Consider the following 26,921-nt stretch of genomic DNA (forward strand, 5'->3'; position numbering starts at 1 on the left):
GAGACCTGGAAAATTTGAAATTACTCTGTCTAAGATGACAAAGCGAGCTGGAGAGCCAGGATTTAAACCTGGGTCTCTCTGACTCCACTGTGTCTAGCAAGAAGAAGATGGGGTCTCGAACCGAGGCCAGACAGTGCACTGGGTAGACAGCTTAAGCATAGATTCAGGGCAGAGCCTCTGAGCAAGAACCCAGAGGATGCTGGCTCTCAGAATAGCAAGAGGCATCATTTGTAAGAACTGGCACAAATCACTCAGGGCCTTGACTTTTTCCAATCCTGAAATCCCTCCCAGCCCTCCCAAGATATGCCGGAGGAATGACCAGGCTGTCACTAACAATTTAAAGGTAGATAAATCATTTGGTGAATGCCCCCCAACCCTGATTCCAGCAAAAAAAGACCCCTGCTGTCCACAATCAAAAAAGATGCACTGTTTGGCAAAGGCATCTGAACTGGCTAATCCCCCCCCCCCCCCGCCTTCTCAAGGTTATGGTGGAATCTGGGCGCCTTCAGAAAACGGGCCACCTGGTAGGACTCATCACGTCAACTTCCTTCATCTCAGTTCAAGCTTAAAAGGCCTCTTCACTGGGAAGCTCCCCAGTGAGGTTTTTCACGCACATCTGGAGACTTCCTACAATAGGCCTTTGAAGCGGCCTGAAGTATTCCAGGAAGTCTGCCTCACTGGGCTGAGGTTTAAAGAGCAGAAACCCACATTTATTTTTCTTTCCCGCCTTCTTTGATAAAACTCCCCCCAGTGGTTTGTGGGCATTTGCAAAGCAGCCCTGATTTGCAACTCACTACTTCTAGGGCTGCAGTCTTAAAGAAAAACAACAATGAAGCAAATTCAGAGGGAGCACTGGTACCAGAAAGATCTGCTTATGTGTTTGGCTCCTCCACCAGGCTCTGAATTCATGCTTTAATCATCTTTGTAGCAGGAAGAAAGTGGACTCTGGACTCAAAGGGACTTGCTTCATTACTCAGCATTGGTGACATTCTGTCGAATCACTTAAACTCTCTGATCTGTGAAATGAGTTAATGGTGCCTGCCTTATGTGGAGCACTAAACGTTACATGAGGTGGGGGAGAAAATCACTTTGCACATTGTCCGACATGGACTTGATCGGATCTATGCTGTCCCTCTGCCAGGATCACCCTCCATCGTATGGGCTAGAAGCTATTCATTCTTTACAAGTCAACTCACATGGTGGTTTCCTCCTCTGACAATGTTTTACCTCCCTCTTGCTTAGGTTAGTTTAGGTAGGTGTCTTCTATGCGTCAGTACCTCCCTATCCTCTAATCCGTAGTTTATTGTTATTTCCATTTAAAGTATATGCCCACCATACCCCCTACCGCCACTGTAATAACGACTGTAGACACATGGGATCTTCCTTTTTCACTGTTGTTATCTCCATACCAAGCACAGTGCCTAGTATATTGATGTGCTCAGTGAGTATCAACTGATTAATCAATGCATTTAACAAATATTTATTAAGCACCAACTCTGAGTCAGGTACTATTTTAGCTACTGAAGATACACCAGTGAATAAAACAGACATAGCCCCTGCTTTCATAAGTTTACATCCTTGTAAGAGTATCAGGAAATACCCTAAGGAAATACACAGAGAGACTTCCAGTTACAGCTCAACTGTGTAAAGGAGTTAGAAGTCATTACCCCCATTCCTATAACAAGAAAAGAGCTAACAAACTGAAAATCACTGATCTGTCTTGGATTGTTTGGAGAACTGAGGTTACAGAGCAAACCACCACCCTGAGATCTGGAGAAACAGGATAATTCTAGAGAGTTGCAGTTGAGATCTTCTTACCTAGAGCAGAAGCCACTGGAGGCACAAACTGGTAGGGACATTTAAGTGATAATTTTGATGAAGTGCTGGGGGCTGAGCGTGGACTAGCATGAGACTGAGAAACTTCTGGGGCTTCAGTCTTACTGGGAGGCCCACCCTTTCATGGGTTTTACCTCCAGGAACCCTACCAGATTCTCACTGTAAAGAGGCAAGAATGATCCCCTACTGGCTCCAGCAGGAGTGAAAAAGAGGAAACACTGTGAAAATATGCCAGAGAGATCTTTATAACAAAGGCCTACTTTTAAGGGGAAAAGGCTTAACCAGAGCCTTACCCCACCCAGGGGAAGGACATCCCTCCAACTCCAGCTCCTTCCAGTCTCCCTTTCTCACCTACAAGGGAGGAAAAAAGGTAAGAAACATTTGTGAAGGTCACAACCCAAGGACATAGGCCCAGGATTCAATCAAAAGATTCTAGGCTGTTTCCCTTCCCTACACCTTAAAATGATACAAACAGGGCTCCAGTGTAGTAATAGTGGATGACAACTGAAAGAGCTACAAGATGCAGGCTCTATTTAAGGAGGAGTTCTTGTGGAAGCCCAAAGACAGGGGAGCAATTTAAGCCTAAATTAAGCAAAGAAAAAAGGAAAAAAAAGATGAAGAAAAAACTAAATAATAAAAAGCAGAAATCAGTGAAATTGAACACAGGAAAACAATACAGAAAAAATCAATGAAACTGATTTTTCATTGAACAAATTGAACAATGTATAAAAAGAACTACACACCACAACCAAATAGAATTTATCCTCGGTATGCAAGGCTGGTTCAACATTTATAAAAATCAATCAGTGTAATTCACCACATCAACAGGTTAAAGAATAAAATTCATATAATCATATTAATAGATGCAGAAAAAGCATTTGATAAACTCCAATACCTACTCATGATTAAAACCTCTCAGCAAACTTGGAATATACGGGACCATCCTCAATTTGATAAAGAACATCTACAAAAAACTCTACAACCTCAATTTGATAAAGAACATTTACAAAAAACTCTACAGCTAATATCATACTCAATGAGAAAAAACTGAATGCTTTCCCCCCAAAGACTGGGAACAAGGCAAGGATGTCCTTTCTTACCACTCTTATTCAAGATTGTATTGCTCTTAGCTGGTGCAATAAGACAAGAAAAACAGATAAAAAAGCATACAGATTGAGAAGGAAGAAATAAAACTATCTTTATTCTTAGATGACATGACTATCTATGTAGGAAACCTCAAAGAATAAAAAAAATAAACAAAACACCTTTTTAAACTAGTAAGGGAACATAGTAAAGTCACAAGATACAAGGTTAATATATAAAGTCAATTACATCCCACCAATTACTAGCAATGAAAAATTGGAGTTTGAAGTTAAAATCATTTACAATAGCATACTGTAAAAAACCAAAGTCCTTGGGTATAAGTTTAACACAAAATGTATAGAATCTACACATGGAAAAGTACATAACTCTAATGAAAGAAAAAGAATATTTAAGTAAATGGAGAGATATTCTATATTCATGGATTGGAAGATTCAATATTGTTAAGATGACAAATTTCCCCAACCTGATCAATAGATTCAACACAGTCCCAACTGAACACTCAGCAAGCTATCCGTAAACAAAACAAAATGATTCTAAGACTTATATGGAAAGGCAAAATACTTATTAGTCACTATAATACTAAAGGAGGACAAAGTTAGAGGATGGGCATAACCTGACTTCATGACTTACTATAAAGCTATAATAATCACAATAATGTGGTATTGGTGAAAGAACAAACAAATAGATCAATGGAACAGAAGAGTAAGCCCATAAGTAGACCCACACAAACACATTCAAATTGATCTTTGACAAAGGAGCAAAGTCGATTAACAGGATAAAGGGTAGTGTTTTCAACAAATGGTGTTGAAAAAACTGGACACACACATGCAAAAAAAAAAAATCTAGATACTGACATTACACCTTTCACAAAACTTAACTCAAAATGGATCATAAACCTAAATGCAAAACGTAAAACTGTAAAAGTTCTAGAAGATAACACAGGAGAAAATCAAGGTGACCTTAGGTTTAATGACGAGTTTTTAGATACAACATCAAAAGAACAATCCATGAAAGAAAAAAATGATAAGCTGGACCGTTAAAATTTAAAAACTGCTCTGTGATAGACAATTTTAAGAGAATGAAGAGACAAGCCACAGACTTGGAGAAAATATTTGTAAAACATATATCTGAGAACTTATATCCAAAATATACAAAGAATACTTAAAATTCAACAATAATAAAACAAGCAACCCAGTGAAAATATGAGCAAAAGATATGAACTTCACCAAAGAAGATAGACTGGTGGCAAATAATCATATGAAAAGATACTCAACATCATTTGCCGTCAGGGGATTACAAATTAAAACAATAATGATATACCACTACATAACTATTAGAATAGACAAAATCTGCAAAACTGACAATGTCAACACTGACGTAGATGTGGAGTAACAGGAACCCTCATTCTTCGCTGGTGGAAATGCAAAATAATACAGCTACTTTGGAAGACAGTTTGGTAGTTTATAACACATCTAAACATGGTCTTAACATACAACCCAGCAATTGTGTTCCTAGGTATTTACCCAACTGGTTTGAAAACTTAAGTCCACACAAAAACCTGTATGCAAATGTTTATTCATAGTCACCAAAAACCAGTGGCAACCAGATGTCCTCCAGTGGGTGAATGGATAAACAAACTGGTACAACTATACAATTGAATATTATTACACAATAAAAAGAAATGAACTACCAAGCCACAATAAGACGTGGATGAATCTTAAATGCATATTACTAAGTGAGAGAAACCAGTCTGAAAAGGTTACATATTCATGATCCCAATTACGTGACATTCTGGAAAAGGGAAAACTACTAGGGTAATGAAAAGATCAGTAGTTGCCAAGGGCTCAGGGAGAAGGGAGGGATGATTAAATACGTGAAGCACAGGGGATTTTTTTGGGGGGTGCTGAAATTATTCCGTATGATACTGTAGTTGTGTATATACAACACTATGCATTTGTCAAAACCCCTGAATGTTACAGCACAAAGACTGAACCTTAATGTATATACATATACAGATACATTATGTCAGATGGCGATAAGTACTAAGGAAACAAAATCAAGTAGGATAAGGGATAAAGAATGACAGGAGTAGACAAGGCAGTTTGTATAGGGTGGCAGGAATGGCATCTCTCTGATAAAATGATAGTTGAGCAAAGATCTGAAGGGGATGAGAGGATGAATCATGCAAATACCTAAGGAAGAGGATTCCATGGAGAGGGAACTGTACGTCTAAAAGCCCAGAGGTGGGAGTGTGTTTAGTATGTGGACAGAGAGTGAAAGGGCCAGGATAGATGGAGCGGCCTGGCCACGGGGCGAAGAGCCAGGCCGGGCGGGCCTTCTAGGCAACAGTGAGGACCAAATAAATGAATCAATAAGTGAGATGAATGGAAACTGTTCATCTTGAAATTTATTTTAGGTACTCCAGCCTTTCAAAAAAAATTTAAATGAAGAGTCATCCTTTGCAATACACCTCCCTCCCCCAAGCATACACAAACATTTTATCATAACAATACCAAAATCTCTTAGCCTGCGATTGCTCCAACAAGACCCTCTAGTCCCACCGAAGCAGTCTAAGGCATGTCATCTCCTTTCCAAAACAAAATTTCAGACTAGTTTCTAGAAAGGCAAAGTGAAATGAAGGCTTGAGGCCAACTTTTCACATAATTCGATTAAAAAAAAAAAAACAACTCACATATGCCTGAAATCTTTAGATAATGGAGAGAAAAGTGGATTTTCCTCTCTTCGTTATTAGAGCAATTGGCTCAAAGTCTCATTTCATTTTGGACATATAGGCACAACCCAGAGTCTGTAATTAGTTTCAAACCACCAAAGTAGAAACAGAATAAAATTTCAACTAACTGAAGGACCTTTTTTCCCTTGACATACTTGGCTTTCAATGCCTAGAGGCATAAGGCATGGATCCAAAAAGCAAGCTTATGACTGGGACTGATTTAAAAAAAAACAAAATAACTTGCAAAGTATGCCTTGGGTGAGTCCAGTATAAGCTCCTTACCTGCTGCCTTCTCCCTCTCTAGTTCTAGTCCCATGTAAGGAGAGAAGTTATCCTGAAGGATGACGAAATCCCCAATCATTGGAGGGCAGTCCCCACCAGGCTCATCGCTGGAATGCTAAGATAGGCGCAGAGCTCTCACCTCTTTCAGAGGTTTGTACCAATAAGGATGAAATAAAAAACACATTCCTTTGTACTTCCTTTTAACCAGAAAGGTGGGTGCATAGATAAAGGCATTCGATTGCATGAGTATGAGAGTAAAATGTGGATCTCTCAATAGTGGGGAATTGATCTCAGAATATCTTGGTTGATTTATGGCTACACTCAATCACTGGCCACGTCTTTGGGGGAGTTAACCTTTATGAACCTCAGTTTCTTCATCTGTAAAATGACAATTATGATGTCTGCCTGCAAAGCCCTTATCAAGATGAAATATAAATAAGTTCATTTGTATCTTTTTGTTTTGGAACTTATTTACAAAACAGAAACAGATTCACAGACTTAGAGAATGAATTTATGGTTATGGGGGAGTGTAGCGTCAGTTAGATTGGGAATTTGGGATTGACATGTACACACTGCTATATTTGAAACAGGTAACCAACAAGGACTTACTGTAAAAAAAAAAAAAAAAAATATATATATATATATATATATATACTTTCTAAGGTTAAAAAACTAAAAAACTAAAATAATGAATATGTACTTGAAAAAAAAAGGTGAAATGAAATATGTCCCTAAAATGCCTAGAACAGTGTCTGACCTATAATAAGTGATTAACATGCATTCCTTCCTTTCATAAACATACATCCTATATTTGTACCTGGCATAGATTTGGCAAACAGCAGCCTCCTGATAAATGTCCGTTGAGTAAATAACTGTCTGAATGAACTATCTCCAGGGAGTCTTGAATGATACTTTATATAATGACACTTAATATAATGCTGATAGTAACTACCACTTACTGAGCACTTACTGCTGGTCAGGTGGTATGATACATGCTCACATACATCCTTTCACCGAATTCTTGTGACTACCCCATAAGATAGGCCTTCTTTTAGCTCCACTTTACAAATGAAGAGCTAAGATGGAACAATTTTCCTAGGATGACACAGCTAGCAAGCAGCAGAACTGAATTTTGAACCCGTATCCTTCTGATTTCAGGGGCCATGTCTTAACTGCTATAGCATCCTGGGCAGAATTTTAATGCACATTAAGAAAACAAACAACAACAACAAAAACAAAAGGCCTTTCGACTTCTTTTGTTAAGGAAGACTCAACTAGGGTGACTAAGTCTTCTTGCTGCTCCCAGAATAGTCCCATCTAGTTGGATTGGCAGCTACCAGGCCGGAAACAGGTGGGACCGGTATAGCTGCCAGGGACCAGCCCTTGAGAAAGTGGCTGAACAAGTTGTCCGGTCCTGTTCCCAGAAGCTGGTACAAATCTGATGGGGATGCCACTTGTGTGGGCTGGCATGGGGTGGGGGAGGAACCTGGGTGCTAGAGTCTTACCTTGAACAAAGAGGTAAAAGTGTCTAAAGGACAAAAACAAATTGTTCAGAGAAGGGGAGCTGGAGGTGTGGTACAGGGGCACAAGTCCTACAGGGGTGGGAAGCTAGAATCAAGGGCAATGGGTGTGGCCAGGAGCCAGGAGGTCAGGGTGTGAGGGTCTGGGTGGAGGATGGAGTGAAAGGTTCCAGACAGCTGTGAGAAGTACCAGGCTGTGGCAGGAAGCCTTCTCAGTGGGAGGTCCCTGACCCTGTGGTGCAGAGGCAGGACTGTCAGTGTGCAGGTTACAGGGTGGCATAGAATAACCTTACCCCCAGAACACTCCTCGAGGTGAAACATGCCTTAGAGACAGTGTGAAAATGACTAAGAGCATGGACTCTGGGGGCCAAACTGCCTGGGTTCAAAGCTTAGTTCCTCTATTTACCAGCTGTGTGACCACAGCCATGTTACTTAACCTCTCTGTGCCTCAGTCACCTCATCTATCCAAAGGGAATAACAATGCCCCTTATCTCATGGGGTTTCTATGAAGATTAAAAATATAGAGAAATGGCTAGAAGGAGAACACAGAAAGTGCTGGCACACAGAAGTATTTACATGTTACCTATTGCTCTTGTTATCACCACCTCCCAGAGTTGATGGGAAGACACATGAGATGCTGTCTAACTCAAACAGCATATAATTCTTCTCTTTTCCCTCTTTCTTCACACAGTGCAACTTTAGCAGTAGAGCCAAGATGTGAACCTAAATCTTCAGACTCCAAGTCCTCTGTTCATCAAGCATGGCTGTCTAGTAGTAAGGTCTAAGCAGTGTGGGTCATGGCCCTCTGACTCCATAAATCTACCCTTCTCTTCTTGCCATGTCCTCTTCAGTCACCCCAAACCCTAGCTCTTGTGGCTCAATCCAAGGTGAACTAACAACTGCATATCACACTTGTGAGTTCATACTACCTCCTCCTTCCTGTCTTTCCCAGCTCTCATCCAGCCTGACTTCGTTGGCAGAGTAGTTCCTTTCATCATGGCATCTCCCACTCAAAAGCATTCCATGGCTCCCTAGTGCCTGCGATGGGAGGTATCATAGTGGTCCAGGTGTAGAGCATCTAATTCCTGGTGTTCTCCATCTGAGTCCACGGGCAATTGATAATAGATTATAGCATCAGAGAAAGCAAGAACAATTTAACCAGCAGAGCCTAAGATTATACTGTATGGGCATATCTAAAACCCCACCTGCAAGCACGTGCATCCACAGAAGAAAAGTAACAACAAAAAGCCCTGTGCTCTTGAACTAGGCCTGTGGAATAGTTCTGATTTTCCCACTAACATTTGATTGCTACAATCTAAGCCTCAAATGTTCTCATCTGTGAAACAGGACAACACCTGTATCACTGAAGGGTTGGTGGGGTTAAAGGAGAGTATGAATCTAGAGTGCCTGGGTCAGCAATCCTGCACCTAAGTGTTATCATAATTAGCACTATTATTATTCTCTCTCTGGCCTTCAAAGTCAAACACAACCTGTTCCCTATTTACTCATTCTGATTTGCCAGAGTTCTCTGAGATTTGCTGGGCCTGTCCCTTTGAGACATTTCCATTTCTATGTCTTCTCTCTGTGGTTCCTTTCCTCACTCCCATGATACTCAAATCTGAGATTCTCTTTTTAAGATCCTGCCCCACGTTAGAGGCCCAGCTCACATTGGACCGCCTCCTGGAAACCGTCCCTGCCTGCACCCCACACCCCCGGTCCATCCTCTTGTCCCAGCTCCCTGAATTCACACCCACTCACGATCTGTACTAAATAACTTAACTTTAAAAATGCCTGCTGTTGTTCCAATATTTTACACTATTTTCTCACCCCAATTAGATTGTAATCCTTTCTCGAGTAACTGTCGATATTTTTTCCCTAATGTTAGTTGTCAGCATTAAATAAATGTTCCCAAAGCTCCTAGCAACGTTTCCTCTGAGGGTTAACAAATGAAGTGTAAAAACTCCTGGGAGTTCAGAGGTCGGGAGTGGTTTCTACATCTTTTAAATGAAGATAATGATACCGACCTCACAGGGTTGTTTGATGCATTGAGATAATGGGTATAAAATTGCCCAGAAGTCTGCAGAATTGAAAACATAATCTGGCAGAAGAGAAGGAAAAGGCAATAGAAATTGATATGAAGCTGCAAAAGGAGGCAGAAGGAAAAGGAGAACCGTGGGGGAATGCAAAGGATCGCTTAAGCAAACAGATGTGTCAGGCATCTCCTATGCGTCAGGCACTGCACTGGGTAATTCATGTATATTATTATACACGTAGGATACTCGTGAAGGTCACAAGTTCTGGAGTCAGGATACTGGGTTCTAATCCTAGGTCTATCTGTCACCAGCTGTACGACCTCAGTTAAGCTATTTAAAATGTCTATGGTTGGACTTCACTGGTGGTCCAGTGGTTAAGACGCTGCACTTCCAATGCAGGGGGTGTGGGTTTGATTCCTGGTCGGGGAGCTAAGATTCCACATGCCATGGGGCACAGCCCCCCAAAAATGCCTATGGTTTATTTTCTTCATCTTTCAATTGGGATAATTTAAAGCAGGGGTTGGCAAATTTGTTTCTGTACAAAGCCAGATAGTAGATATTTTAGATCTGGTTGGACATACAGTTTCTGTTTCGACTACTCAACCTTGGAGCTATAGCATGAAAGTAGCCACAGAGTAGACATGAACAGATGGGCATAATTGTGTTCCAGTAAAATATTATTTGCACAAATGGGCAGTGGGCAAAACTTGGCCCATGGGGAGCAGTTTGCCAACCTCTAATACAGACTTTACCTTACACGGTCTACAGAGGATGGAAGAGTTAATACAGTTCATGCTCTTAGAACAGTGCCTTACACACCGTAATTGCTCAACAAATGTCAGCTGTTGTTACGATAATGAACCCATGGAAGAGGTGTTAGTATGGCCTCTTATAGGGAAGAAAACTAAATCTCGGAAATAACTGGATAACTTCTTCAAAAACTGACACCATCTACTAGTGGCAGAGTAAGACTCAAAGCACAGGCTGGTTGGTCTTTAAAGTCTATAGTTTTTCCACTGTAATTTTGTCAACTTCACAGATCTTCAGAACCAAGGTCTTATTTCATAGATCCAAATAGAACCTATAACTCTGATCCTTTATCTCCAAGTGTTTTGGGACTTGACTCAAACACTGCTGACACACAGAACGATGAAATCAGGCCTGGGATCCAAATGAGCATTTCAGGCAAGCCCTTGTCTTTATATCCCTTGAGTCCTGATCCAAGGCAGTGGGGAACAGGTGTGGAATCTACATTCGCCCCCCTCTTGGGTACTCACACATTTGCAGCCTTCGCTGGCCTTGGCGTCGGTTTCCTATGACACCAATGGATCAGCTGCCTTTGGGGAGCCCTAATTAAGTGCACAAATAGGGCAGCCTTCCCAAATCTCACATTAGTTCTGCTTTGGAATGCCAGAATTTTCTACCATGGAAAAATGCTTCATGCCCTGACTCTTAACAAACCCACAAGTTCAAATGCATTTTTGGGGGGGACAAGAATCCCAAGCTGTTATGTGAGAAGGCAAGCAAAGAAAGGGCTTTTCTTGAAAGGGGGAAACAAAGGGCATCCAGAAATGTCACAAAAATGCCCTGCAAACGCTCCAGCTTGCCTCGAGCTGTTCTTTGTCTGAAGAACTTGAAAGTGATTTATGTCTCTTTTTCCTCGGGTCAGTGATTGGCTTCTTAAACCTGAGACTCTGAAGCAGGTATTGTCAAAGATTTCTTTCCGTATGGATAAGAAGAAATCCACGTGGGATAAAAAGCAAAAGTAATCCCAATTAAATGGCACAGACTTTGTGCATTTCAGAACTGTACCCCTCTGTGACGTGTTATTTCTCTCTTGCCCTCCTCTTCCCCTTCTTCCTCCTTCTTGCTTCTCACCCCAAAGCCCAGTCTACCAACGCCTATTCTAGGGAAAGCCTCTCTGGTTCTGTAACTGAGAAGAGACCATAATGGTTGGTTTGGAGCATGTGGGTTTAACAGCAATTAGCTGTCTGCTTTATCTTTAATTCCACATCTTCTGGAGTAAAACCATTTAGGCTACAGACCCCAAAAAGCATTGCATGTTGTCTATGCCCAGAGTTCAGTGGACCATTGTGTTGACATATTTTCCCTCATCAAAGGATTGAAAGTGGGTTGGCCTTCGACTTGATACAAAAAAATACAATGGTGGGAGCCGCTGGGCTGGGAGTCACACAGATTTACCACCACAAGGGCATCTTCCAGGTTCCAGGCTGTCAACCAGCCCAGGCCTCTGGCAGGACAAATGCAGCCCTTCAACTGGACACCATGGGTTCCTGCCCAGGGAAACAGCAGCCTCTGTGGGGCTTGTTGCCTCAGGAGAGGTGAAGGAGCCTTTAATAAGGGTAGCCATAGTTTATTATCCCAATAAATTCTCCTTTGAGTCCTGGACAGTTTAATGATCGATTATTAATAATTAGACCAGGACATAAGACATAGGCTGGGTCTGTCCTTGGGTGTGTTATCACCTCTCCAATTTACTTCTGTGGAGCTCCTGATGGTTGGGAAATTTGCAGAAATGATCTCTCAAGGGTCATAGGGAACTGGGAGTTTCAGACTTTGAATTTTGATTTTGATGCCCTTATTCTGTGTTGCCTCTTCTCACAGACTCCACCAGAGTTTAGACTTCACAAAAGCAAAGATGTACCTAGAAAATACGGAAACATACCACAATTACTAACTGTATGCCTTTCTGATGCCAGCAGCTGGGAAAAGGCTCCATTCCCCAACAATCAGGAAGGGCTTTCTCCTTGAAAGCCCCAGCTCAGGAGTTTCCAATCTCTGGACCAATACAATCTCCAAACCTTTTGGAGACCTACAAAGAATTGTCAGCGTCTTATTTTGCCAAACGAGAACCTTTGAAGAAAAAAAAAAAAAAACCCACCAAAAAAGCTACTCAACGTTTACTCTGACCATGATGTCATAACAAAAAAGCTTTTAACATCAAAGCAAAAAAACAAAAAAAAAAGTTATCGTGATCTCAGAATACAGGGAAATCATTTAAATTGTTTACATACAGCTTTGTTAAAAACTCGACATACTACCCTTATTTCTTCATTTCCTCTGTACTAGTGAAACTTTGCTAAGGACCTGCAGTAAGGGCAAACTTCACGGGTATGTCACATGTGCAGTCATCCAGGGTCCCACGCCAGGAAGGCTCAAGCTTGGGGTTTAGTGATCTGCAGTCCCTGTTTTGAAATTCTTAATTTTATCTTTGAATGTGTACTTTGCGGACGAAGGCTGATGGGACAGCAGAGCATGTGCTGGGTGTGGGGCCTTTCCCTGTCCAGGACCAGCCTGCTCCCTGCCTGGCACCTTACCCCATTTCTCCACTGCTGACCACGCACCCCTGGGGTGATGACAGGGTGGCATGGGGTGGCAGGAGTGTAGGGACAAGCACAGCTGCAGGGAGAGCCAGGCCAGGTTGTGAGCCTGCAGTGTCTCAGGGCCAGGCAAGCAGTGTCTCTCCCCACCACTCCCCACTGCCACAGAGGGTTGGGTAGGCAACTGGGAAGCTGGAAACCCTTGGGGGTCACCTGTCAGCCATGAGTGACTTCCCTGCCCCCGGCCAGGGGCCCACATTTTCATTTGGTACCAGATCCCATAAATTACACAGTTGGTTCTGCCTGTGGTAGTCCTCTGATGACGTCTGAGAACTACTGGACTAGCTGAGAGATCCTTGCCCCTAAAGAGCCCCTCCACTCCCCTCCTTGTAAGAAGATGCTGTGAGTAATGGCTGTGCTCCCCAGACTTCCTCGTGGAAGGCGAGTTTCCCCAGAGGCTAAGCACCCGCCTGTTGGGAGCCATTTCATGCTTGGCCTGGACTGGGTGCTAACTGTCATCCTCATCATCCTGCACGGGTGGGTGGCTCTTCACAGTTTAGAAAGCACTTTTCCACTGTGTGTGTGCACGCTTGTGTGCATGTGCGTGTGTACACACACACTTTCTTTTTTTTTTTTTGCGGTACGCGGGCCTCTCACTGCTGTGGCCTCTCCCGTTGCGGAGCACAGGCTCCAGACGCGCAGGCTCAGCGGCCATGGCTCACGGGCCCAGCCGCTCCGCGGCATGTGGAATCTTCCTGGACCGGGGCACGAACCCGTATCCCCTGCATCGGCAGGCGGACTCTCAACCACTGCGCCACCAGGGCAGCCCTCCACACACACTTTAATCTCACTTTCTGTAGCTTGGTGAACTTGAAAGAGCTTATACTTTGGATTTTCACACAAGTCTACGTTCAAGTCCCAACTTTCTGGCTGTGTGGCTTTGAACAAGTGATTTGCCTTCCTAACTTCTTGCTCCTGTCTGCAAGCGGAGATGATAACATCTACCTACCTCACATAGCCTCAGTTACAGATTAAATGTGGTTATAATCCAGCATGTTCCCAGGTGATCAATTAACATTCATCCCTTTCCTCTTCCTGGCCTACCTCTGGAGATGTGGAATGATACTTGGGGAGGCCACATCTCACCTGGGAAACCCACCCAAGAGGGGCTGAGCCAGGCATCCTCCTGGTCTGTGGGCCTGTCCATTGTTCAAGAGGCAGCACTGCCACAGCAGGAAAAAACCCTGGACAGGGGAGCAGGAATGACTCTGCAAACACGAGAAGCTGCTTCTCAAGGATCTAGATTTGGGCTCACAGGACTAGTTAGTTTTGGCAGGTGAGAGGAAACACTGAAATGGGGGAACAGATGTAGAGGGCAAGGTAGAAAGTATCAAGGACAAACACAACCTCCCTCCCACGTCTCCCACCTTCCAGCCCTGCCCTTTGGAGAGGCTGGCAGGAATTTTGCAACTGTGTTGGAAAGGTTCAGGAGGGCAGCGTTAGACGTGTTTTAGACTAAGAATCAGGAGGCCTGGATTCCGGTCTCAAGTTTTCTCTCTACAACCTTGGGAATGTCACCTCCCACTGGGAACCAAATGTCTCCAACTTTTAAATGCACTAGACTAGATGACTTGTTCAGTTGATTCCAGCTTTGATACTTTATGTTTAATTAGAGAAAGGATAGCTATAAAAACATATTCTGTAACGAGCTGGGACAGGCCCTCTGAACTAGGAGGGGCCCCTTCCAAGCAGTGGCGTTAGGATAGGCCTGGCCCTAGTCCAGGGATGCTGGTTTCCCGGGCAGGCCATTTGTTGAGACTTCATAATGGCTGGTCACCTGATGACTCTTGCATCTCTACTCACACCCAAGGCACCTTGTTCGAATGGGCTGTGACTGACTTGGTGAACAGTAACAGACTCAGACATTTTCACGCGAAGTGTTTCGACAGTCATCTCCAAACAGAAAGAGCACAGTGGGCTGTTGTGACGAGAATTCTGGGGAGTACTGTTTATGGCTGTGTTTTTGTTTACCCTTGGCCTAGTACACAGGGTACAGCTGAAAATGGCCTCAGCTGAAAACACTCTCTTTTCTTTCAGGGCAAACTTTCCAAACTTTTACATGCAGGCTGTCAGCTCCAGGCCCACTGCCCCTGTCTCCACCTCCTCTGCTCTCCCAGAGAAACAGGGGCCCCCCAGCCCCGTCCTGCTTGGCCTCTGAGTTGCTCCCAACAGAGGCGGGACAGATACTGACAGCGTAGCGTTAGGGATTTGGAGCCAGATGGTTCTGGGCACAAATCCCCGCTCCTCCACTTGTTGTGTGATCTTACGCAAGTCACTTGCATTTTCTCACCCTCAGTTTCACCAGGTGAAAACTGGAAATAACAGAACCTACCCAATAGGACTGCTTTAAGAATTAAAAGGAAATATATCATTGCAGATAAATCTTGAGGGACATCCTTAATTGTGTTTTTTTTTCTCTCTACCTCAATCATTTTGGTTGATCCGTAAAAACCAGGCTTCTGCCTCAGTTTCCCTTCTTGAGTTTTGATCCTCTTTCCTACCTTGTGCTCCAAACCCAGCAGAATGGATTGGGCAGGGGCTCTGGCTGTGCTGCCATTTCTCCTACCCAGGGACTCCTGACTGCAGACGAGAATCTTCCCATTGATGGGCAGGAGATATGAGGAACAATAACAGTTAATTTTATTAAGCATTTCCTATGTTCCTGGTTTATCATCATTTCCTCTTCATAACAAGCCTACAAGCCTAGAGGTAGGCCCCACTATCAATCCTATTTAACAGATCAGGAAACTGAATGCCAAAAAGGTTTAGGTCCAAGGTCACAGGGCCAAGGGTAGTGGAGGCTGAATTCCAACCCAGTGTGTCTGACTCCAGAACCTTCTCTTTTAATCACCAGCCTCTCTGCTTTTGAGTTTTAGGTATTCCCTGCATATTCATTCCCGTCTTTTTCAATAACCATCACCACAGTAGCCACCAATAATTGAAGCCCTATACTCATGACATACATTATCCCATTTGACTTTCCCAGCAATCCTATGAAATAGCTATTTTCATACCCATTTTGCAAATGAGAGAGCTGAGGTCAGAATAAGTACATTATCCAGAGTCAACTGGCTGTGAAAGGAGGAGCCAGGATTCAGATACTGTATATGATTTCTTTGTAGCTCCTTGATCACTGTACTATATGCCAAGGGCTTTATAAGTATCAACTCTCATAACAGTCCTATGAGGTAGGTCATACCAGTATTTCCATTTTACAGATAGGGAAATTGAGGTAGAGAGAGATGAAGACATTTGTTCCAGGCTTCACAAGTAAGAGTGGCAGAGCTGGATTTTGAACCCAGGCAGTCTGGCTCAAGTGTCTGGGCTCCCAACTTCGAGTGTCGTGTTGCTATAAGAGGTGAAGGATGCCAGGCAAGGGGAGGGGAAGAGATTTCAAAGGAGAGGGAATTGTGCCCGCACAAGCAGGAGGATCAGTGAGTCCAGGAACGACAAAAGCTCTCCACCCACATGGACTGCAGTAGTCCCCCAGAGCCCTGGCTTCTCTCCGCCAAGAGGGGTCGGCCACCCTGGAGAATTTTCCAGCATTGAGCAATGGCGTAGGTGTTTAGTTTCCCTTAGGCCCACAGAGATGCATCATGAGGAAATTGCCTCAGACTCTTGGGCAAGCTGTGACTCCACGATTCAGCTACAAAATCCTCAGAAGAGATGAAAGTCAACAGTCTTAAGTGACCAGTTACATTTACATGTGTGTGGGGAGAAAAAGACCTTTTATCAGGAGGGGCAGAAACAAACATGTATTGAGTAGGCTGAGACATGGGAGATGTTAAACCTCACAGCAACCCTTTGAAATTGTGATTTGCCCCATTTTACAGAGAAATAAACTAAGGCTCAGAGCAGCAAAGTGATGTCCCCAAATCAAGTGGTAAGTACAGGAGCCTGGATATGGTCCAAGGTCCATATATATGACTTCAGGCTGCCCGCTCCTAGTTAGTTCCCTGCTGCCTCTCATTTGCCTAGGACTGATCCACATGGTTTCAAAATTTCCCCATAATTATTGGTGAAATTACCAAGAATGTCTGCAAAAACAGAGACCATTCTGCTAACCCGGGGTGTTGTAGTCTAAAATGTTATTATTCTGAAAAACACAGCTCCAGGAAAAGAAACAGTTTACAGGGAAAGTTTCCAAGAAATCTTGAAGCCATAAAGAAGGAGATTCACAGATGTGAGTATATGAAAATTTAAAACTCCTCTATAAGACACAGTAAGCAAAGGTGGATGTTGAAGGTCTTACTACAAGAAAGTCTTCAAGATAAATGACAGACAAAGGACCGATGCACAGAGCACACGAAGAACCTCTCCAAATCCCCGAGGGAAAGACCTACGACCCTAGAGGAAAATGAAGAGAGGATGTTAATAGGCCATTAACAGAAGACAGAAATTAAGAGACTGAAGATCTAAAGAAAATGTTAATTCTCACTAGCTACAGGGCAGAGGCAAAGGAAAAGAACAATGAGCAGTCATTTTCTGCCCGAGAAATGGGCAAAAATGTTAAAACGACTGACAATATGCAGTGTTGGCAAAGGAACAGGGGCACTGTTGGCAGGAATACAAATTGGGACAGCCTTTTTGGAGGACATTTTGGCCACAGCTAACATAATTTCAAAGGCATAAATCCCTCCAGTAGAAATTCCACTTTTTTGTATCTCTCCAAGAGAACTTTTCATACTTGTGTATAAAGAACCATACCCAGGATGATCCTTTGATTGCTGTTTGCAAAAGCCAGATACTAGAAGCTACCTACATGTCTATCAATAGGACATTGGTTAAATCATTTTTTATATGTGCCGACTGTGGAATTACTACCAACATGTAACAGACATGCGCTGGCTCTATATGCACTGACATATTCCAAATATCTAATAAGTGAAAAAAACCCTTGCAGAACAGTTTTACTATATGACCCTATATACACATATATGTCTATGAATGCCTTAAAAAGCTTAGAAAGACATATAAAATGGACAATAGCGATTACCTCTGGGATCAGGAGAGGTCTGTGCCTTTCCTGTTTACTCTTTGATGTTTGAGTTTTTACAATGTAAGTCGATTTCCATCATTTTTCAGTTATCTAAAGAGGAGCGAGTCAGCCACAGAGACAGAGACACTTGCCTTGTGTTCTGGGTTATGTCCTGTTCATCCAGGATTGAGCAACACTCTGACCCAGGGCTGAGTCTCCCTCCTCTGCTGATGCAATCAGAAAGCAGCTCCTTCAGAAGCTGCCCTCCCCTATTCTCTCCCTCTCATCCCTCTCATTTCCAAAGGGGCTCACGCATCTCAGCACAAGCACGTTATACACATTCCTCTCAGGCACATAGTCACTCAGAATAGCTACTGCGTAGGTTGGTTCACCACCTGAGAACTTTTGAATCATGCACCGATTCTCGTCACCTTGATAAAACTCGTACACAATCACACGCCGAAACAACTACAACAGCAATAACAAACTGTCAGGCTCCCTTAGCACAAGGCTTGATTTAAACCGTGGGTCCAATGGGCACACACTGGATGTAGAGCTCCTTAAATAATAGCTCTGCTAGCTTAAAACGTATCAGATGTTCCTTTAGCCTTAGCTTGCCCAAGACATAAACTATGTGTTCGGGGGAAAGCAAAGTCAAATGACTCATGACAGAGTTTGTTTTTAGTATGAATTATTTTTTCTGGCTCCTTGCTTTTAAAGACGGATCCTTTTCAGATGGGTGGATGCAAGGGCTGCTGGGAGCTGGGCTCTCAAGCCTAGTGGTCCCCCCTCTTTTGAAAGCTGGTAGTGGATGTCCTGGGAAGGAGAGCTGATTTCCCATATGATCACTCCCATGATGCACTGCTTCTTCTTTTTCCCTTCAAAACAAGCCAGGCGATGGCGGCCTGGGTGAAGTGGGGGAAAGGGCACTGGATTTGGAGTCTGGGAGACCTGAGCTCTGATTCCAACTGTGCCATTTACAAATTGTGTGCTGCAGGGAATGTCACATGACTTCTCTGGTCTCTGGGCTGCAGTCTGAAAAGAATTCTGAGGAGAATAAGCATCGCTCTGGATTGTGGTGGGGACTCAATGAGGTAACCTAGGGAAAGCATGTGCCTCACAGGAGGCACTGGACTGGGCTCCTCAGGGCAGAGGTGTCCTGTATACCTCAGGATCCTTCCTGCTTGCCTGAGAACGGGGCAGAAAACATTTGAGGAAGGAAGGCAGCAATGCATGGTGCACTTATGATGTGCCAGGCACTGTGCTAAGTGCTTTATATGAATTATCTCATTCAGCTTTACAAATAACCCTATAGGTTATTTGCTATCCACACTGAGGCACAGAGAGATTAAGAAACCTGACCAAGGCCACACAGGTGGTTAGTGGAGGGGCTGAGATCTGAATGCTTATGATATGGCTTTAGAGCAGGAAGGGGAGAGGAAAAATGGGCAGACCAGAGGATCCCTGTGTGGACTCTAAGAAAAGGCTACATCAGGAATACCTAGCTCTTGGATCACTGCAGCAGAACAGACACAGGGGAAGGAGGAGGCCATCAGGAATGTGGTCATTCATGGCTCTGCAGGAACACAGGTGGTGGACAGCCAGAACCCACGCATAGTGTGGCAGGTTAGGACAGCTTCTTAGGGTGCTTTGGGCCAAGAGATGCCCAGGCTTCTGGGGGAGCGAGTACCCCAGGACAGGGCTGGTGCCCATACACATTCACTCCTTCCCTCTCTTTATCAGGTAGAGTAAGATGAACACAGGATTCCAGAGCTGGAAGGGACCTTAGCCACTGCCTGGCGCCACTCCACTGTACAGGTTAGAGACCAATGCCGCAACCACAAGTAGAGCGAAGACCAGAAGCCAGGTCCCTACTTTTCAAGCCAGGAATTAGCTCTGGGGTCTCGAACACGAACAGCCACTCTCCCTTCTATGCACAGCCTTGAGATTATGACTGTTTTTCAACCATTTATCCATCCCATAGTTCTCACCCAAGCAATGCTCAGGAAAGACAAGAATGCTGGCCATTGGGCTTTGGATATGTCCAGTCCCCAGGTTAAAATGACTGCTTAGCTCGCTTTCCCAATAAATCCCTGAATGATCTACTAGGCAAGCAGCCTTTTGATAATAATACGGGTCTTCATAAGAGTCTGCCTACAGAGAAATAATGGGCAGAATTTGGAACAGTGATTTATCAAGGTGAACTAACAAAATGCTTTTCGGCTTTATACTTCCGTCTTATGAGCTGCCCCTACAAGACAAAAGCATTAATTTGTTCATTCGTTTATTCACTCAAATTCACATTTTCATCCAATACATACTGAGTTGACCTTTAGGTCTGTGAATCCTTTGTTCCCAAGATCTAGAATTCTGTACACCCTCCTCCCATCTCAGACCCTCACCACACACACACACACACACACACACACACACACACACACACCTTTGTTCAGTTAACACTTCCAAGTCATGAATCAAATGTCACTCCTTTGGAGCGTTTTCTCTGCCTCCTGAAGGCTGGGTGAGGTACATCACCTAAGACAGCACACAGCCAACTCTAGTACAGCTGTCTGTTTTACTGTATTTCTCCCCTGCAAGATTCTAAGAAACTTGAGAACAAGGACTGCCTCCCTGGTCTTTTTGCTTTTCTTCAGATACATTCAGTTCATTCCCATCTCAGGGCCTTTGCACTCCCTGTGCTCTCTGCCGTTCCAGTCTCATCTCAAACATCCATTCCTCAGGAGGGCCTTTCCCACCTCTCACACAGCCAGTCCTTCCCACCTCATCTGCCCGGTCTCTCTTTGTTCCCTTACATTGCTTTACTCTCTCTCACAGCATTTTCACTTATTTATTTATTTTTTGGCTACCTGAAATCGTATTATTTATGGTGATTACTTGTTTCTGGAATTACTTGTTACTGGACTCCTCCCAGTGGGAATATAAGCTCTGTGAGGGCAGACAGTGATTTTTCAATAGATAAAGCTGGAGGCACACAGTGAGGAGAAGCAGACAGGTATCAAAGGGTGAAGGGAAGCACAAGCTTCCAAAGGGCAAGCTGGTTAATGGGACAAAGAAAAGTGACCAAAACTGACTCCCAAAGTGCAAGAAAGAGCTAATAATGTTAACTCTTTTATTGCACACTAACTGTGGCAGGCTCATACATTACCTTGTTGAAGTTTCCCCTTTGGGAATGCATAAGCATTCTGTAAACATATGTGAAACAGGAATACTTTTAGCCCAGTTCCATGATGTTGTCGTGGTGATTAAATACGTTAATTCACGTAAAGTGCTTTGAACAGCGCTTGGCATGTAGAAAGCATCAACACATGTTGCCTAAAATCATCGTCATTGTCATCATCATTACAAAGAGATATGACACGTAGCTAATACCTGCTTATAAGAACTTTATGTACTGCTACGCACTATAGTTACTTTTTAAAATGAATCACAGGACGTCTACGGTGTGCAAAGTTAAACACATGTTCCTTATTTTGAATTTAATATGGTGCAAAAAAGTTTTATAAGAGTTACTTATCAGCATTTATATAATCAAAGAATTGTATTATTATTATTATTTTTTTTTTGCGGTGCGTGGGCCTCTCACTGTTGTGTCCTCTCCCGTTGCGGAGCACAGGCTCCGGACGCGCAGGCTCAGCGGCCATGGCTCACGGGCCTAGTCGCTCCGCGGCGTGTGGTATCTTCCCGGACCGGGGCACGAACCCGTGTCCCCTGCATCGGCAGGCGGACTCTCAACCACTGCGCCACCAGGGAAGCCCTGTATTATGTTTTTAATAAACACATTTGTGATAGTTTCAATCAGGTTTTAAAAAGCCTTAAGATGTAAACATAAAGAACCATGTAAGAACCCAGAAACTAGAAGAAACGATAATGAAACATTAGTGGAAAGAATAAATAGGCTAAAGGCCGAAATAAAACTTTGTAAGGACTAATACAGAGAACAATGAAGAGAGAAAACAGGAGAACATTTGAAGATGTGAGAGGAAAGTAATTACTACAAGAGAGCAAATCAAAGCACCACATGCAAGAATCATTTCACTGCAGTCTCTACAGGAAATGCCTATCAGAAGGATGAAAACAGCAAGAAAACTACTGAAAACAAGAACAAGAGTTAAACATGTTAAATAAATGCAACGATGTTTTATTAATAGTTTAAAAATATCTGCTAGAACAGAATATTTTACTCCAGGTTTGGCTAGTTCTTTATAAAAAGAACTCTTTTTAGTTACAGCTCTTTTTGGTTTGCTGCCAGATTGGAAACCTGGTGGGTGGAACTAGCAACCTATCTCATCAGGCTACTACTGCCTTCTCTCTTCTTCAACCCCAAGACCCACAAGCCTTTTGTCACTGCACCTCAAGGAGTAGGGGGATTGCTTTTTTAAAAGGTAGTGAGAACATTTTAGCAGCACATTCAATGTTCCCCAGAGCCCCTAGGTGGCGCTATTGCAAAACTAACAGAAGTCTGAATCATCGCAAGAAAAACATTTAGTACAAAACACTAAAAGCAATAACAACTCAAAAGGCAGACACCATTTGTTACAGAAACTACAAACAATTTAGTATCTCTAAGGCATTTATTAATCTCCTTTTAAATTCAGGGGCTCACCCCACGAAGAAGAGACATTTCGTTTTTCGGCCAGAAAAAAAAAAAACAAACAACTTAGGGTTGTTCTCTTTCTAAAACATTTACATTTAAGGGCCCAGTGAAAACGATGCTGAAAGTCTGTGGTATATATTGTTTTATGATCAAAATTGGCTTGAGAGCACAAAAGAACTAGCGCTCAGAGTAAAAATGTAAGACAGTGACTGAGGGTCGGCTTGGGGAAAACATACAGTTATGTTAGTTTGACAGTCAACCAAAAGCCATAATATTATTAAATATATTTAAACATGGTTTTCATTTAGATTTGGCATCTTGACTAATGGGGATGTATTAAATAATACCTGGCTGCTAAGAATATATATATTTAGGAATCAGTGCCACATAAAACACACAGGTACAATTCAGTCTCATTGTTATTTAAGGCTTCTCTTCTGTTCTCTTGGCTGTGGGCACACACATATTAAAAATTAAGTACACACTCAGTGTATGCTCGACCCTTTTAAAAGCCTTTCTCTTTAAACAGAAACATGCAACGGAAAGTGAACGCAACTCTAGTGAAAGGTAATGGATGCAATCCCTTTGGGGACAGCTGTCTGATTTATCAAAAGAAAGAAGAGGGGAGGGTCAAAAGCCAGGAAAAAAAATTCCTGAGTGGTCAGCAAGGAGAGTGCTCAGAGAGGAGTCAAAATCAGTTTCTATACCCCAGGATTCCTTCTTTGCCAGACTTGAGAGGTCGAATGAATGGTACCTTTTATCATGAGGCCATGGGGGTATCGGAGTGGGAAGAGAGTATCTTAAGATATGGGGTTGTATTAGTGGCCAAATAAACACAGACAAATGTTGAGTGGTTCCCAATGCATTAAAGAAACACTTTTTCTTTTTTTTAAACGAGGGGGGACATCTGTAGGTTTCTGGGCATTATGCTAGGCGCTGTTCAAGGGTGGGAATTGCGGGAACAGGGATGGTTAAGGCAAGCTGGGGAGACAGCAAATGTTAATGATGCTAAGAGTCAAGGGCCATAATAGAGTTCTACTCTGTTCTGGATGAAAAAGGAATGTATCTGACATACAGATGCTGCATAATAGATGAGCATCGTCTCCTTTCCAATGTCATGAGGTTCCCTAAAATCCTCAGCCTAGAACAAGACATCTCAGTGGCCAAAATGTCAGATAACATCACATCCCATCTCTGAACAACCCAGTGGACGGGGTCACTGTATTATTATTTTTTAATTTGAGAAACTAAAATATAGTATCCAGAAAATAATATCTCACCACTCAGAAGGAGAAAAAAAGCAAGCTTTTTTTTTTTTTTTTTTTAATTTGGATACAGGTATTATTCTGTCCACTCACAGATAATAGAAATGAGGCTTTGAGAGCTTAATCGTGTTATCCAACAACCTAGATTTAGTAAGTTACAGAGGTTAGACTGGAACGCAAGCCTACTTCTTGAAAATCCACTTTTGAAACCACTAACCCCACTGCCCCACTGCTCTTCTGCGGCTGACTGAAGACTTGCAGTGGAAGCAATGAAGGAAATTGGGGGTGAGGGTGGGGGCATGCAGCATGCAATCTCATTTCTCTCCCTTGTCACCTACTTAGAAAAGACTGGGAGAAGGGGGTTTCAGTTCTTTTCCGACATCGGTTTTCACTGCTGCTGTCATCCCCAACGGGGATATTGGGCTGGCCAAAAAGTTCGTTCGGGCTTTTCCATCTGAATGAACTTTTTGGCCAACCCAATATTTCCCCACTGGAGAGAAGTCACTAAAATAGTAAGCGTGCCAAAGTCTTCACGGTGATGATGGGTACAAATGAGGACCACAGAGAACAGGCTGTGTCGCATCAAGGAAACAACCAGGGAGGGAGGAAATTCTGACACGTGCGCCTATGGATATGACCCTTGAGGATATTATGCTAAGTGAAATAAGCCAGTCACAGAAAAGACAAACACTGGGCTTCCCTGGTGGCACAGTGGTTGAAAGTCCGCCTGCCGATGCAGGGGACACGGGTTTGTACCCCGGTCCGGGAGGATCCCACATGCCACGGAGCGGCTGCGCCCATGAGCCATGGTCACTGAACCTGCGCGTCCGGAGCCTGTTGCTCCGCAACGGGAGAGGCCACAACAGTGAGACGCCTGCGTACCGCAAAAAAAAAAAAGATAAACACTATATGATGGCACTTATATCAGGTACCAAGAGTAGTCAAATTCATAGAGACAGAAAGCAGAATGGTGGTTGTCAGAATCTGGAGGGGAGGGAGGTGGGGAATTGTTGTTTCATGGGTACAGAGTTTCAGTTTTGCAAGATGAAAAGGGTTCTGGATACTGGTTGCACAGTAATGTGAATAATACTTAACACTACTAAACTGGGCACGCAAAAATGGTAAATTTTATGTCGTGTACTTTACAATTAAAACAGACAAGCAAGCAAACAGACAAAAGAATACCACCAGGAATGCCTTCTCCAGTGATCATTTACAATGTTTTCTTGATGGGCACAGTATGAAGCATGACTTTCCACATTTTTAGATTTGTGGAAGTAAAAGTCCTTTTGTGGTACATCCCTGCTACTTTTCTGGAAAGCAGGAAACAGGTCTTTTAAAAAAAAAAAAAGTAACATTTTATATCTGCATGTTTTATATGAATCCTCATCCTGGTTTGATCAGCTCAGAGCTCTGACCAAAGCACTTCCCCTCCCTGAGTCCCAACTTCCACATCCGTAAAAGGCAGGATTGGGTGAGATGATCTCTGAGGGCCCTTTCAATTCTCAGAATCCAATTCCTGTTTTTCCAAATGCTAACACTGTCTATGCTGTTAGGTATACTTTATTTATTATTGACATTCATCAGAACATTTTTGCAAAGCCACTAGTCACTTCTGAAATACCTACTCACTGCATTTTTCCTGAGGGATGAGTGGCGAGGGGTAGGATGCTGGGTGAGGCAGGCAGATAGGAAGCAGTAGAGTTAAAGGTGTCCTGGAAGGAGCACTGGACTGGGAGTCTGAGGCTATGAGGGTTAGTCCTGCGCTCTGCCACTTGCTGGCCAGATGAATCAGAAAGGAAGGAAGCGTTTACTGTGGCCTTCTATGCATGAGACACTTTCACACATGTTATCTTATTATTTCACAAATTTTAGTTACTCACATACCATCTTCATAATTGTTTCCATATCCAAGTACCATCTGTAGTATTATACATGTAATATTTTTTCTAAATTCCAAATAAATTCCTTGCTCTTTTTTCAAACTGCCTTGTTCTAAGCAGAAATGTCTATGAAAACATAGATACGGTGCTGGTCACCGTTTTTCTAATATACATTAAAATAAATATATAACCATTAGAAAGAGTGTCCACATGCCAGCTAAAGTCATCCTGAGTGCCACCGGTGGCATATGTGTGCATTTAGGGAGATGCCACATTATTCTACTTTGTATCCATTTATGGCTGCTGGACACCTGAGTCTGTGGAGTTTAGTAACTCATCCAAGTTCAAACCAGCAGACCCAAAGCAATGTGATGCTTCATAGTCCTCTCATCTTTAGAATGAGTATGTTCAATAAAATACATACAGACTATTTCCAAGATTTTTAAATTTCATGGACGCTAATATTTCCAAAATTACTTTGGAGAATGGCATATGGTTAGCAAGTTTTTATTTTGCCAAGTAAGAACTCAAAATAAAAAAGGTTTTCTCATACAAGGTAATATTAAAAAAAAAAAAAAAAAAAAGCATAGGACTTTCTACACCAAACATTTGGGACCAGGGTACTTCTCAGGACAACATAAATCATTTAGGAAGAAAACATTTATGATGCTCTGCTTACGTTTCTACATTTCTCATTCTGGTCAAAACTCTGTCATGGACTAGCCACTGGCTGGGCTCATCTCTGGTGGATGATGCAATGAGAGGCGGCTCTGGAGTCCTGTAGTTCTGAGTTCGATCCTCGTTTTATACAAATTACACGTGCAGCTTTGTGCTACTTTAAGCTGAGCCTTACTTTTTCATCCGTAAACTGAGGCCACTCATTGTTGTGAAGATTAAATGCAGTAAGTGTATAAAATGCCTAGAACAGCCCCTAACCTGTAGTAGGAGCTCATTAAGCAGCACTTAACGACTTTCCTTTTACCACTCATTGTGTCTGACCCGGAGGGCTGCTGTGAGGATGCACTGTGACAACACGTGGGAAAGTGCACTGACAATGTGTTACAGAGCTCTAATTGTTCTTTGAATCTCAGGTTGGAAGTTCCTTCCTCTGGGGAACTTTTCCTGACCCACTCAGTTGGATAAGAAGCCCCTCCCTTGGTACCATGCCACCCTGGGATCTCCATCTGTTCACTGTCACACTGCATTGCTACCGCTAGGCAATTTCTCCCTCACCTCAATAGGCACACAAGAGCTCCGAGAGGGTAAGAGTGGG

At 43.0% G+C, this 26,921-nt stretch overlaps 1 protein-coding gene across 12 annotated transcripts in view; it reads right to left on the reverse strand.

The window, feature by feature from the left end:
* Positions 1 to 26,921, reverse strand: part of FGGY (FGGY carbohydrate kinase domain containing) — a 418,604-nt gene that overhangs the window by 37,603 nt on the left and 354,080 nt on the right. The window contains exon 15 of one of the 12 annotated variants that reach the window (XM_022575810.3): positions 492 to 12,171. The exons of the other annotated variants lie outside the window; for them this stretch is intronic. Within the exon in view, the coding sequence (XP_022431518.1) occupies positions 12,145 to 12,171 (27 nt within the window). The 3' untranslated portion in view covers positions 492 to 12,144. Of the gene's footprint in view, positions 1 to 491; positions 12,172 to 26,921 lie in introns of those variants that run through there. 12 annotated transcript variants of the gene reach the window in all.

Source organism: Delphinapterus leucas, chromosome 1, assembly GCF_059928025.1.
Source record: "Delphinapterus leucas isolate spDelLeu-1000000601 "Yukka" chromosome 1, BTC_Dleu_Yukka2, whole genome shotgun sequence".
NCBI classification, from domain to species: Eukaryota; Metazoa; Chordata; class Mammalia; order Artiodactyla; family Monodontidae; genus Delphinapterus; species Delphinapterus leucas.